Genomic DNA, 14947 nt, shown 5'->3' with positions numbered 1-14947 from the left:
TAAAATAATTAAAAAAATATACTTAAAATAAACTAAAAATAGACTCTAATGTAACATCTCTGTAAAGTGACTTGAGTATTGCACATACGTGTGAATGACACATGTTCAGTATTCACTGTGCTCATTGTTCAGTCTGACAGCAGCAGGAAGGAAAGACCTGAAACCTTCACACAGAGAGAGTGAATCAGTCACTGAAGCTGCTCCAGGACAGAGCGTCCTGCAGGGGGTGAGACTCATGGACCAGCATAGAAATGACCTTAGCCAGGACCCTCCTGTCCCCCACCTCCTGCACTGAGTCCAGAGGACAGTACAGGACGGAGCTGGACTTCTTGATGACCTTGTCCAGCTTCTTCCTCTCCCTCCCTGTGATGCTGCTGCTCCAGCAGACCACACCGTACAGGATGGCTGAGGGCGTATTTACTTCTACGGGGTATTAAAGAGGGGGTATTTACTTTTACGGGGTATTAAAGAGGGGGTATTTACTTCTATGGGGAAGTAACTTCTAACACATAACTATTTATTTAAATTGCCATTTTATTGTTTTGAAAATGCTATATTTGCTCTGAGTGTCTCCTCTCCCTTTGCTCTCTGTGCTAAGCCACTCCCCCTTCAGAACGCTGTCACAACACAATCAGCTAATCCCACTAATGAAACTACTGCACATCACACCAGGTTTGTCACATCATAGTGCACAGTTTGTTTCATGTTTTTGTACATTTATGGAGGATTGTTGTGTGGAGCACAGGTGATGTAGGCTTGTGGGTGGAGCCTCATACATGGGTGATGTAGGGTGGAGCCTTAAATTGTGGGCGGAGCCTTGTACAGGTTTGTACTTCTAATTGTAAGGAGGTGTTTGAGTAGAGCCCCTGAGAGATCACTAAATTACTCAAACATGTAGGATCTAAAACCTCTTCAGACATGTTTTCGACGAGGGAACGTTAAAACTATTCTCTGTGGAAGAAAGCTCTAAAAAAAACCAAAAAACCCCAAAAAAGTTAAATACTCCGTCTTTAAAGACGTCCAGAGCGAGGACTGAAACCTGAACTGATAAATATCAAAAATCACAAGAGGATTTTTATGTTTGAATAATGATCTTTGTGATTTGTTCATTTGTTCAAACTCAGGTTAATGTTTGAGGCTGAAGCGCTGGAGGAAACTGGGTCACGTTACCTGCAGTTTTTCTGTGTTCCATTATAACCACGTGAAAAGCCTGAGTAAGCGTTTGTATTTCGTGCTCCGCTCCACGCCGCCGGGCTGTGTGTAATCGGGACAGGCGGAGTCAGCGTTCACAGTGGACGCCGCGTCAGCCTCCAGTCAAATCTCTGTCACGCTCATAATCCCAATTTATCCCGTTTGACATTCGCCAGGCGGGGCTCCCATCGAATAAAACGCCGCTCACCGACACTTGATTAATAGAGCGCTGAAGCTCGTCAAGTTTGTTTTGTCATAACCCGGCGTTTAGAACAAGAGAACGAGAGTGTTGATTTTAACGTAAATCTGAAAAGATGACGGCGATAACGCGGCTCGTCGAAACGTACCTTCCACTGATCTGTGAGGAGTGGCCACGTTTAGTAAATACTACACTATTTTTATAGATTTTTACGCCAGATGCACATTTGAATCAACACTGAAACACACAAAGCTTCAGACATGTTCATCTTAATCAGAACGAGTAAAAACTCTGTGAAAATACAAGAAAAATTCATATTTTAGTGCTGAAAATTACATTCTATTAAAATGATTCTCATCACTGTAGAATCAGCAGCTCCGTCCATAGACGTCTGGGGGCCTGGGACAAGGAGCCATGGGCCCCTCTCTGATATAAATAAGAGGAGGGTCTTATTCTGAGGTGCCTAACACCCTAAGGTCCAGGACAATACACAGGAAGTGCTCCACTGTGTTTTTAAACTCCACACACCTTCAGTAGAATCATTTCAGTCTCTCGACTGAACTAAAGGTAAAAGGAGCTGTTAACTACCACTTGATGACATCACAAGGTGGAACAGAGCATTTTGAGCTTTGGAGATGAACAGACTAATAATAAAGTGACTCAAACATGTGAATGAAACAAAACACAACTCCAGGTCTGTTTTTGAGGACATTAGAACTTGGAGCTCAGAAGTCAGTTCTGTGTGATACAGCAACTCAGACACATTTGAAATAAAAGTTTTTAGACGAGTTCAGCTCAAAATTTTATGAACCTCACAGTTTAAATTAAGTTTAGATAAAATGAAGCAGACGCCTTTGTTTTTCTGTCTCCATCTGGACGACATCAAATCAGGTTTTTGTGCCTCTGTCTGTGCTCAAACCTGCCGCCCCCTCGCTCCCTAAAGAGATCTGACCACCGCCCAGCCCCTGAGAGGCTCCGCCCAGTGTGACTCAGGGCCCAGGCTCCGCCCAGTGTGACTCAGGGCCCAGGCTCCGCCCACTGTGACTCAGAGCCCAGGCTCCTTAAACACATTGGTCAACGATAAGCTCCGCCTCTTCACAGAGACGTGTCACTGTAGCAGCGGGTCTTCATTTACATGTTTTTATTTCAATTTATTTGTTTGACCGAGTCTTCATTTTTCACGTTTATTTCTATTTCTATGATGATTCACAAACTACAACTGAGCTTCAGTGGAGCCACAAAACAATGAAGATCAAAAAGTTCCTTTAAAAACAGAAGATTATATCTGTCAAACATAAACGGCTCCTTTAAAGACTCAAACTTGATTCTTTTCACTTTCCTTTGTTTGTTCCTTTGTTTTGCTCCAGGTCCAGCGTCAGAACAAGTGTAATTAACCTCCTGGTCTCGACGCTTCAGTGAAACGACGCCAACACAACGGCTCATTATAATTAAAATAGTTTTACAGCAGAAGAGCCACAACAAACAAGACGATCTTTAAGAAAAACAACTGGACTGAACGAGACGAGTAATAGTAATAAGAACAACGCCACGGCAACTAAAAAACACTCCGCCGGACGCTCCGCCGGACGCTCCGCCGGACGCTCCGCCGGACGCTCCGCCGGACGCTCCGCCGGACGCTCCGCCGGACCAAACACACTTCTCTTTGTGACTTTTTGTTTGGGCAGAACAGCAGAGGGAGTTTACAGTTACTCTGTGCTCAGATGTAAATGATGATGATCTTTGGCTCATTTTGTCTGGACAAAAATAAAACTATAACATTTAGCTCCAAATGTAACTGTTGAATTCAAGATTTAAATAAAAAGTCCTTTTTCAAAGACGCTGCAAATGAAACTGGTCCAGATGAACTGAAGTCAAACAAACAGCACTTCAGCCGCTGGGACCTGAGTCTGAGTTTAAACCTGTGGATAAATCCAGATGTTCTGTTTATTTATTTAATGCATTTTTCATGTGATTGACTAAAGTCTGAGGCTCAGAGTAGAGCTGCTGCTCCTCCGTCAAGAACCCATGTGACATAAGCAGTTTTCTGTTGGAGCTGATGGGACTGGACCACTACAGGGGAAATTATGCAGTCCACCTCCACCTGGTCTAGTCCAAGTTTAGTCCCGGTCTAGTCCATTTAGTCCTGGTCTAGTACCGGTCTAGTCCCGGTCTAGTCCCGGTCTAGTCCCTGTTTAGTCCCGGTCTAGTCCCGGTCTAGTCCCGGTCTAGTCCCGGTCTAGTCCCGGTCTAGTCCCGGTCTAGTCCCGGTCTAGTTCTGTGAAAGCCAAGTCTTTTGTTCGGTGATACTTGGAGTGTTTGTGACACGATGTCGATCACAAACAGCTGAATCTGATCAGTTTGATTGATCACAGCTTCTTTAATAAAACCCAGTGTAAGTGGAGTCTCATTGTTTAAACACAAACGTTTGCATATGGCAGGAATAATGAGACTCATTATGTAACAGGAGCTGAAAGGAGTGAGATTTCACACTGAAACATTAGAACAAAGACACACATATCCAGACCACATTTCTTTACACGAGCTGCTTTCTGTTGCCAAAACAAAAGCAGACGTTCTGTTCTGTACTGAAGCTGAACAGAACAGCAGCAGAGAACACGCCAAACCACAACACGAGGAACAAGGTGTATTTTTACTTTCACTTTCATCTCTGAACAAACAGTGAACAAACGCAGCAAACCCTGATGACAGAGACAGGATTATGTGAGCAGAAAACCCTCAAAGATAAAAACATGGACTCTGTAAAAGTGTAGGAGGAGCTTAGAGAGGTCAGGACCAGTTTGACCAGACAGGGTCAGAATGTGTGAGGTCAGGACCAGTTTGACCAGACAGGGTCAGAATGTGTGAGGTCAGGACCAGTTTGACCAGACAGGGTCAGAATGTGTGAGGTCAGGACCAGTTTGACCAGACCGGGTCAGAATGTGTGAGGTCAGGACCAGTTTGACCAGACAGGGTCAGAATGTGTGAGGTCAGGACCAGTTTGACCAGACAGGGTCAGAATGTGTGAGGTCAGGACCAGTTTGACCAGACCGGGTCAGAATGTGTGAGGTCAGGACCAGTTTGAACAGACAGGGTCAGAATGTGTGAGGCTGGAACACTTTTTGAGGCGTGACCTTTAGCCTCACTCTGGCTCTTTGCTGCTGATACTCGCGGTTGATCCAAATTTGCCCCTTTAACTGCTCCAGCCTCGAGGAGTTTCATTTGGAGCCAACGATGCTGCGTTAACTCAAAATGCATCAAGAACAGTTTTAAAGGTAAGGGTCACTTTGCACAGGAAGGTTACAGAACATTATGTGAAACTGTACAAACATTGTACAACAAAATATAAGAATAATCTGGAAAAGGCTTTGGTTTTGTTATATAAATTATAAGAGTTAATTTGATGAAAGTCTCTTGATAATGAAGTTCAAAAGATTAAGTCTGATTATGATTTAATCTCCAAAGAAACACACAAAAGCCTCCTGAACAGAGAGAGTGTGGAGTGTGTAGAGTGTGTAGAGTGTGTGGAGTGTGTGGAGTGTGTGGAGTGTGTGGAGTGTGTGGAGTGTGTGGAGTGTGTGGAGTGTGTAGAGTGTGTAGAGTGTGTGGAGTGTGTAGAGTGTGTAGAGTGTGTGGAGTGTGTGGAGTGTGTGGAGTGTGTACAGTGTGTGGAGTGTGTGGAGTGTGTGGAGTGTGTGGAGTGTGTACAGTGTGTGGAGTGTGTGGAGTGTGTGGAGTGTGTGGAGTGTGTGGAGTGTGTGGAGTGTGTAGAGTGTGTAGAGTGTGTAGAGTGTGTGGAGTGTGTGGAGTGTGTGGAGTGTGTGGAGTGTGTGGAGTGTGTACAGTGTGTGGAGTGTGTGGAGTGTGTGGAGTGTGTGGAGTGTGTGGAGTGTGTGGAGTGTGTAGAGTGTGTAGAGTGTGTAGAGTGTGTGGAGTGTGTGGAGTGTGTGGAGTGTGTGGAGTGTGTGGAGTGTGTAGAGTGTGTAGAGTGTGTGGAGTGTGTAGAGTGTGTAGAGTGTGTGGAGTGTGTGGAGTGTGTGGAGTGTGTACAGTGTGTGGAGTGTGTGGAGTGTGTGGAGTGTGTGGAGTGTGTACAGTGTGTGGAGTGTGTGGAGTGTGTGGAGTGTGTGGAGTGTGTGGAGTGTGTAGAGTGTGTAGAGTGTGTAGAGTGTGTGGAGTGTGTGGAGTGTGTGGAGTGTGTGGAGTGTGTGGAGTGTGTAGAGTGTGTAGAGTGTGTAGAGTGTGTGGAGTGTGTGGAGTGTGTACAGTGTGTGGAGTGTGTGGAGTGTGTGGAGTGTGTGGAGTGTGTGGAGTGTGTAGAGTGTGTAGAGTGTGTAGAGTGTCTCGGGGCCGCGCTCTGCGCTCGGAGGAGACAGAGGAGTGGGGACGCGCTCGGAGGAGACGGTGTGACAGATGTTTTTGTTGGACCAATAGTTGAAAATGTTGTAACCTCATTTTACCCAGCGTCCACACTACAGCGTCCACTACAGTGTCTACACTACAGCGTCCACTACAGTGTCTACACTACAGCGTCCACTACAGTGTCTACACTACAGCGTCCACACTACAGCGTCCACACCACAGTGTCCACACTACAGCGTCCACACCACAGTGTCCACCACAGCGTCCACACTACAGCGTCCACCACAGTGTCCACACCACAGCGTCCACACTACAGCATCCACACCACAGTGTCCACACTACAGCGTCCACCACAGTGTCCACACTACAGCGTCCACTACAGCGTCCACACTACAGCGTCCACACTACAGCGTCCACACCACAGTGTCCACCACAGTGTCCACACCACAGCGTCCACACTACAGCGTCCACACCACAGTGTCCACCACAGCGTCCACACTACAGCGTCCACACCACAGCGTCCACACTACAGCGTCCACCACAGTGTCCACACCACAGCGTCCACACCACAGCGTCCACACCACAGTGCCCACACCACAGCGTCCACACCACAGTGTCCACCAGTGTCCACACTACAGCGTACACTACAGCGTCCACCACAGTGTCCACACTACAGCGTCCACCACAGCGTCCACACTACAGTGTCCACACTACAGCGTCCACACCACAGCGTCCACACCACAGCGTCCACACCACAGTGTCCACCAGTGTCCACACTACAGCGTCCACCACAGTGTCCACACTACAGCGTCCACCACAGCGTCCACACCACAGCGTCCACACCACAGTGTCCACCACAACGTCCACACCACAGCGTCCACACTACAGCGTCCACACCACAGCGTCCACCACAGTGTCCACAGCGTACAGGACGATCAGATGGAGCATGTCTTGACCTCAGACACTTTCACTTTCTCCTCGAGCATAAAGGTGCTGATCCAAACGTCTTTGTCATAAATCATTAGCGGCTAACTGTCCGGGGCATCAGGTGTAATGAGTTGCACTGGAGGGATTCACTGTGATCGTCCGTCGATGGGTCAAGGTCGGATCTGATTGGATGAGGTCAACTCAGAAACACTTTGCTCTGTGATGTGTCATAGTCAAATTCATCTTTTAAATATATTTTTCACATGTTCTACAGATCTACAGATTGTTTTTAATGTGTTTATTGTGTTTTAAAGCTTCTAAAAGTTCCAAGATGCAAAATTCTGAAGATATTTCAAAATAAACTCTTCTAAAACATGGTTCTCATTAATTATTATTCAAGGGCAGACTGTATCTGATTTCACTAACGCAAAAGATTAATTTAAAATTATAATAGGTCAAAATTAACACACATTTGAGACGGAATATTTGACCCATTTTGTGATAGAATTTTAAAACAATATTTAAAAATGTCTGAGGTCTGAAACACCTGTAAAACTCAGAGCTCATCGTAGAGTTTAGAAACATGACAAAACAAAGAAAGAGTTAAACATCCAACACCCAAAACACCAAGGTTTTTAATGAATCTCTCAAAAGAATCAACTAAAAACACAAATAAAAAACTCTGATGAATACAAATACAACGTACTGAAGAGGAGGCTGTGAACTACAATCAAAAACTCACAAAAGAAACAAACTGAAGCAGTGAAGCTCATCAAGTTTGTGCCTTAAGTGAAAAATGCCAAGGACCAAAAACATCCAGATCAGTCTCTTAGCAACAGATGTTTGACTGTTTCCTGCCAAATGTAAAAAAGAACGACAACGGCAGAGTGACAGCTATCGAGAGAGAGAGAGGGGGAAAGAGATGAGGCTGATGGAGGGAGTGCATTAGGACAGGAGGAGGAGGAGAAAGTACATTAGTGCAGGAGGAGGAGGAAGAGGAGAACAACAACGGCAGAGAGGTAGTTATCGAGATTGAGAGAGCGGGAAAGAGACGAGGTTGACGACGGGAGTGCATTAGGGCAGGAGGAGGAGGAGAAAGAAAAGGAGGAGGAGGGGCATTAGTGCAGGAGGAGAAGAAGGAGGAGGAGGAGAAAGTGCATTAGTGCAGGAGGAGGAAGAGGAGAAAGTGCATTAGTGCAGGAGGAGGAAGAGGAGAAAGTGCATTAGTGCAGGAGGAGGAGAAAGAGGAGAACAACAACGGCAGAGAGGTAGTTATCGAGAGAGAGAGAGAGAGAGTGGGAAAGAGACGAGGCTGATGACGGGAGTGCATTAGGGCAGGAGGAGGAGAAAGAAAAGGAGGAGGGGTGGCATTAGTGCAGGAGGAGAAGGACGACAAAAAGGAGGAGGAGGGAGAGCGTCAGACTAGAACAGAGCAAAAACACTGGAAGTTGGACAAAAACGACTTGGATTATTATTATTAGTAGTAGTAGTAGTAGTAGTAGTAGTAGTAGTAGTAGTAGTAGTAGTAGTAGTAGTAGTAGTAGTAGTAGTAGTAGTAGTAGTAGTAGTAGTAGTAGTAGTAGTAGTAGTAGTAGTAGTAGTAGTAGTAGTAGTAGTAGTAGTAGTAGTAGTAGTGACACAGGGGGATGTTTCTGAACATGTTTGTACACATCTAAACCACAGGGTTAACAGTTTGTTTTACACAGAATAATAATATAAACTGTGGAGGTTGTGGCTCAAAAAGGTGCGATTTTAATTCACGATAAAATGGAATTCATTTTTTTCATTTAAGTCAAAAAAACTGACACATAAAAAAAAATAAATATATATATATATATATATATATACACAAGAAATGTGTAGTTTCGTGAATAAACATGGGCTGCAATAAACACAAACCCTGCAGTGGCCAGCAGGTGGTGCTCTAGAGTGTAAAGAGTCAAAGTGTAAAAAACAAAGACAAAGCTCCTCAAACGCAAAGTCAAAGGTCAAACAACAAATATTAAACCCAAAAGGTCTGGAGTCGCACCCAGTCACCTGTTGACACCACCATCACCACCTCCATCACCTCCATCACCTCCATCACCTCCATCACCACCATCATCGTCGTCATCATCATCAACATCGTCGTCACACGTCCAGCCGAAGGTTTGGACTCACTCTTTTCACTCTTTTCTTATTAAACTCTTCACTTTTTTCTTGTTTATTTCCAGGATTATTCACTGAAGTTTCACTGAAGCATCAAAACAATGAATGACACAAAATTAACTAAAATCACTCAAAACTGGTTTTAGATTTATGAAAATTAAAAAAGGCAAAAAAGCCACTCTGCTTTGAAACTGTCCACAGAGGAGACTGAGGATTTGAATATAAAATATATAAAACGTTTTGTTTGTTTTTTTTCTGACAGATTTAGGGCTGCTTCATGTGATATGTAAAAGAGTAAATGTCTTTAGCAGCGCCTCCTGCAGGAGAATGAAGCAAACGATGAAGAACACGTTATTGATAAAACTAAACACACAGGACGCTCGAGTGTTTGAAGCGTTCAGATTCATAGTGACGCCGTCAGAGGCCGCACTAAAACGCACTTTGAGACTCTCCGCCATAAGAGGCTCTTGGCCCATCAGAACTCGACGACGGCCTGCCGCCTGTTTGCTCGTCACCATGGAAACTAATCCAGACCGTCTGGCTGCAGCAGAACGCCGCTGATGAAGTGCTGTGTTATGATGATAATGGGCTTTGGAGAAAGTGAGTTCTGAAAATATGCTACACATTTGCACTCATTTGGAGTGGCTGGATTCAGCTCTAAGAGGAAATATGTTTACGAAAAACTTCAGGGAAAAAGAAACACAGCGACTCAAAGAGACACCCATTTTCAGCGTCATCGCTTTAAAATAAGTTATAAATAAAAATATTCTTCCTCCAGCTGTGCACAAATGTGTATGAAACACGTAGAGTTTTAGAATGAAGTGTAAAGTGTGGTACATCAGGGCTAGCATCAGGGTTAGCATCAAGACTAGCATCAGGGCTAGAATCAGGGTTAGCATCAAGACTAGCATCAGGGCTAGCATCAGGGCTAGAATCAGGGCTAGCATCAGGGCTAGAATCAGGGTTAGCATCAGGGCTAGCATCAGGGTTAGCATCTAGCATGGTGAAATATCCTCTGGTTTAACATTAGGCTAATGCTCTCTCGTCTCTAACCATCTGGGACCAGCCTGACGCTTTTCTTTACTAAAAGTCTGGACTCTCATCTCAACACCTCAAGTTTCAGAAGACTGAAACACGATATCAGAGAAGAAACGGATGAAGAAACAGAGGAGGGCTCCAGACACATGCATTCAAAAAGAACAAAAAGAACATGGGAAGGAAAAGATCACCAACTGTTTCATTGTGACTTGAGCTCATATAGATATAAAAGTAATGGCTCCTGTTTTACTCTGTCTAGATGTGACAGTCATGGTTCTGTTTTTCTAGATGTGACAGTCATGGTTCTGTTTTTTTCTAGAAGTGACAGTTGTTTTTTTCTAGATGTGAGTCGTGGTTCTGTTTTACCTAGATGTGAGTCGTGGTTCTGTTTTTTTCTTGATGTGACAGTCGTGGTTCTGTTTTTTCTAGATGTGAGTCGTGGTTCTGTTTTTTTCTTGATGTGACAGTCGTGGTTCTGTTTTTTCTAGATGTGACAGTTTTTTTCTAGATGTGACAGTCATGGTTCTGTTTTTCTAGATGTGACAGTCATGGTTCTGTTTTTTTCTAGAAGTGACAGTTGTTTTTTTCTAGATGTGAGTCGTGGTTCTGTTTTACCTAGATGTGAGTCGTGGTTCTGTTTTTTTCTTGATGTGACAGTCGTGGTTCTGTTTTTTCTAGATGTGAGTCGTGGTTCTGTTTTTTTCTTGATGTGACAGTCGTGGTTCTGTTTTTTTCTTGATGTGACAGTCGTGGTTCTGTTTTTTCTAGATGTGACAGTTTTTTTCTAGATGTGACAGTCGTGGTTCTGTTTTTTCTAGATGTGACAGTCGTGGTTCTGTTTTTTCTAGATGTGACAGTCGTGGTTCTGTTTTTTCTAGATGTGACAGTCGTGGTTCTGTTTTTTCTAGATGTGACAGTCGTGGTTCTGTTTTTTCTAGATGTGACAGTCGTGGTTCTGTTTTTTCTAGATGTGACAGTCGTGGTTCTGTTTTTTCTAGATGTGACAGTCGTGGTTCTGTTTTTTCTAGATGTGACAGTCGTGGTTCTGTTTTTTCTAGATGTGACAGTCGTGGTTCTGTTTTTTCTAGATGTGACAGTCATAGTACCTTTGGCTGTGTGATTGCCTCTCTGTGGATGTGCTGGCTGTTGGCTGGCTCTGCTCCTCTGGACCCAGCGCCTGAGGTCCCGGCGCCTGAGGTCCCGGCCCTGATGATAGACCTGTTCTCGTCTGTCTGCACTCGTCTTTTTTCGCTCTCTCCTTCGTTTGGCTCTCACTTTCATCATTGTCACTGTCCTCTCCCAGAATGTCGTCCACCTGTAGAGCAAAAGAGTCTTTGTGTTTCTACGATTCAGTGTCACAGTTTTGTTTAAATAGCGCCCTCTGGTGTTTTCTGCATTTACACGACATTTACAAAAACAACTAAACGGCTCAGATTCTTCTTCCTGTTTGTTCTGCTCCAACACTTCCATCTCATTAACATCAAAACAGCCACACTTCTGCAAACCACATTCTCTCCTTTTGAGCCGTTATTTTCTGAATTCGTTTGGAAGTGATAATTATAATAATTATCAGCCCTGGTCATGGGGGGGCATGTCCAGGGATTAGCCTGTTCCCTTGATGCTCTATAGATTTTAATTAGACATGTAATTATCCTGGGGCCTCTGTAGAGAACGAGCTCTGCCTTTAGTTCATATTAAAGTCATTCAAAGAGTTTTACAGAATAAGAAAGACATTAAAATCACAAAACAACAAATCAAAATATAAATAATCATAATACAATTAACATTAAAAGAGAAAAGGCAAAATAAAACCCTTTCAGTCATATGCACAACTAAAAAGAACCGTTTGAGCCTGGATTTAAACATTGTCAAAGTCGAGGCCTGTCTCACATCTTCAGGAAGAATGTTCCAGGTTTAAACTGAACAAAACTCAAACACTGATTCACCAGGTTCAGACCTGACTCTGGAACCAGCAGGAGGCCGGGATTAAACCGGGATTAAACCAGGATTAAACCAGGATTAAACCAGGACTAAACCAAGATTAAACCGGGATTAAACCAGGACTAAACCAGGATTAAACCAGGACTAAACCAAGATTAAACCGGGATTAAACCAGGACTAAACCAGGATTAAACCGGGACTAAGCCAGGACTCCAGCAGGAGGCCGGTCCCTGAAATCCTCAGAGTGTGAGATGGTTCATGTGGCACTAACATGTGGGAGATGTTCTTTGGTGCTGCTCCATGGAGAGAAGCTGCAGATGTTATTTATTTGATGTGGCTGTTAAAGTTCAAGTCTGAGTCCATTTTTACCTCTAGATTTCTCGCCTGATTTGAAGGTTTTAGAGAGAGAGACTGGAGGTGACGCTGACACTTTCTCTATGGTTCTGTGGCCAAAGACTTTGACTTGAGTCTTGTCTGAGTTTATCTGGACAAAGTTGTTTTTCCTCCACACACTGATCTGTTGATGCAGTGAATCCACTGGTCCATATTCACCTGCTGCAGTGAGACATAGATCTGACTCGTCTGCAGAGTTGTGTGTGACACATTATTGTTGTGTATTAACTGTCCTAACAGCAGCATGTGAGACTGAACAACAGGGGTCCCAGGACTGACCCCTGGGGCACCCCACAGCTCAGGGACATTAGCTGAGTCATATTTTACAATTTCAACAAAGTACTCCCTGTTTTCTAGATAGGACTTGAACCAGTTTGGCGCCACACCACAGATGCCCTCCCAGTCCTCTAGTCTCTGTAAGAGGATCCCATGATCCACAGAGTCAAAGGAAACACTCAGATCAAACAGGATCAACACTGAGACTTTGCATCAGTGTCAGGAGGACGTCATTTGTCCTTGATAAGAGCATCTCAGTCTGTGGTGGGTCTAAAACCTGAAAACATCAAAGGAGTTGTTCATTTGGAGCAAATTAATAAACTGTTGGTAAACAACTTTTTCAAGGACTTTGCCTAGAACGGCAGATTTGAGATCGGTCTGTAACTGTTCAACATCACAGCGTCAAGACTGCTCTTCTTTAGGAGAGGCTCGATAAACGCAGTTTTCAAAGCTCTTGGGCAGGGGTGTTCATTACGTCGATGGCAATCTACCAGTCGATCGCAAAGGCATTTTGTGTAGATCACGTCCCGTCATCATCCAGTCACATGACTAATATACAGGACAACAGTCAGATTACACCTGACCCTGGGTCACATCATGGGCGCTGCACACGCATAAACAAGCACGAGTTAGTTTAACCCTATAGCGTCGGATCCTATCGTTGCCGATAGAGCGCGGTTGTGGACTTTCTAGCAGCGTAACTCCGCAACTAGTCGTGCTCTCATGTAAATTCAAACGGCGTCTCAAAGTGGAGACATGGGGCTGTCTAAATATTTTACGTCATTACTGTAATCTGCCTCTGTTGTCCCTCAAAGGCGACGAATGAGAGCGCGGGGCTGCAGGGATTTTCACTCATTTATTCGATGTGTAAAAGAAAAAATACGGATGGATGTGTAAAATAGAAGTAGTTGTGTGAAAAAATGCAGTAAATTCTGATACTTCGTTTAACATGATTTTTGTGGCTATAAAAAAAGACAAAACCGTAATCAACATGATTATCTCTGTTATCACTTTCAAACGAAAAAATGCAATTTTACTCCTGTCTGTCAGAAGCTTCTGCCCGAACTCTGCATCCCTCACTGATTCTATTCAGTGTCAGAGCAGAAATCATCATTCAAGTCATTATGAACATGTAAGAAGTTCAGTTGTGTTGTGCAGTTTTATCTCATGTACATGAAAATGCACCGTACATGAAAGAATTCATAATACATTTACAAATAAATATATGTAACATTTTTGTATTAGGTGGTAGATCTTTCAGACACGATCATTTTAAAAGTAGCTCACACTGAAAAAGTCTGAGCAGCCCTGCTCTTGGGAATGTTCCAGATTGAAGTAATATATTAACTATGCAAGTGAGTGGTGACAGTAAAGCTAACATACATGACCATTCACACAGACAGTGGCTCCCTCTTTTCTGCATCACTCGAGGAAAAACACAGACTTTAGAAGTTTAGTGAGTAACACATGGAGGTGTAGATGAACTCAGACTGGTGACGATCTCTGGGACAGTTTTGCCAGTTACAGGTGCAAAGTGAGTCAGCTCTAAGTGTCTAGGTGGGTGCACGACTGTTATTAGTGTTGAAAATGGGCGTGTACCTCACAGTGGTGGTGAAGATGAGAGTACATCGGCAAAATGGCATCTTCAGAATAACCAATTAAAGATTACACAAACATAAATCACTCCAGAAACAGCGTCTTCAGAGACTCCTCTCAGGTCTTAACACAGTGTCGATTTTAAAGTTCTTTTACTGGTTTTTAAATGTCTTAATGGTCTTGGGCCTTCTTATCTTACAGAGCTGCTTTTATCCTATGAACCCTCGCGGCCCCTGCGCTCCTCCGGCAGCAGGCTCCTAGTCATCCCCAAAGTCAGGACACACACTCACGGAGAGGCCTCTTTCCAGATTTATGGCCCTCGTCTATGGAACAGTCTGCTGAAGGACCTCAGGGCCGCAGAGAACATTCAGGTTTTTAAAAGCAGGCTCAAGACCCATCTTTTTAGCATAGCTTTTGATTAGTATTTATCACTTTAGTTTTCTTCTCCATTTATTTAGGCTTATTCAGGCTGGATAGTGTGTTTATGTTGATATCCATGTTTTACTTATGTTTTATTTACTTGTTTAGCTTTGATTTATTTTATTGGTGTCCTGTGGCTGTGGGTGACCCTGCTCCTGGTGCAGATGGTTCCTCTGGTGGTTCTCTCTCTCATCTGGTTCATCTTTATCAAGCCTATTGCATTAAACATATTTTATTGAAACCAAAGGTATTTTAACATGTGTTGGGGCGGGGGGTGGGAGTGTGCGTTGGGGTGGGGGGTGGGAGTGTGCGTTGGGGTGGGGGGTGGGAGTGTGCGTTGGGGCGGGGGGTTGTCTGGTTGTGTTTATTGATGTGTTGGGGTTGGGTGGTTTGGCTGTGGGGTGGTTGGGTGGGTTTGGTGGTTGGGACGTTTTAATCCACTGTAAAGCACTTTGTGTT

General features: G+C 44.1%; 1 protein-coding gene across 1 annotated transcript in view; it reads right to left on the bottom strand.

Annotated features, from left to right (window-relative positions):
* The window catches only part of ctdp1 (CTD (carboxy-terminal domain, RNA polymerase II, polypeptide A) phosphatase, subunit 1), a 56227-nt gene that overhangs the window by 15225 nt on the left and 26055 nt on the right, over positions 1-14947 (bottom strand). Inside the window, exon 12 of the mRNA XM_033975706.2 lies at positions 10969-11177. Coding sequence (XP_033831597.2) covers positions 10969-11177 — 209 coding nt within the window. The remainder of the gene's footprint in view (positions 1-10968; positions 11178-14947) is intronic.

This window comes from Periophthalmus magnuspinnatus, chromosome 11 (assembly GCF_009829125.3).
Source record: "Periophthalmus magnuspinnatus isolate fPerMag1 chromosome 11, fPerMag1.2.pri, whole genome shotgun sequence".
Taxonomy (NCBI): domain Eukaryota; kingdom Metazoa; phylum Chordata; class Actinopteri; order Gobiiformes; family Gobiidae; genus Periophthalmus; species Periophthalmus magnuspinnatus.
Note: the sequence above shows the minus strand (reverse complement) of the source record. Positions and strands in the feature narration are given on the sequence as shown.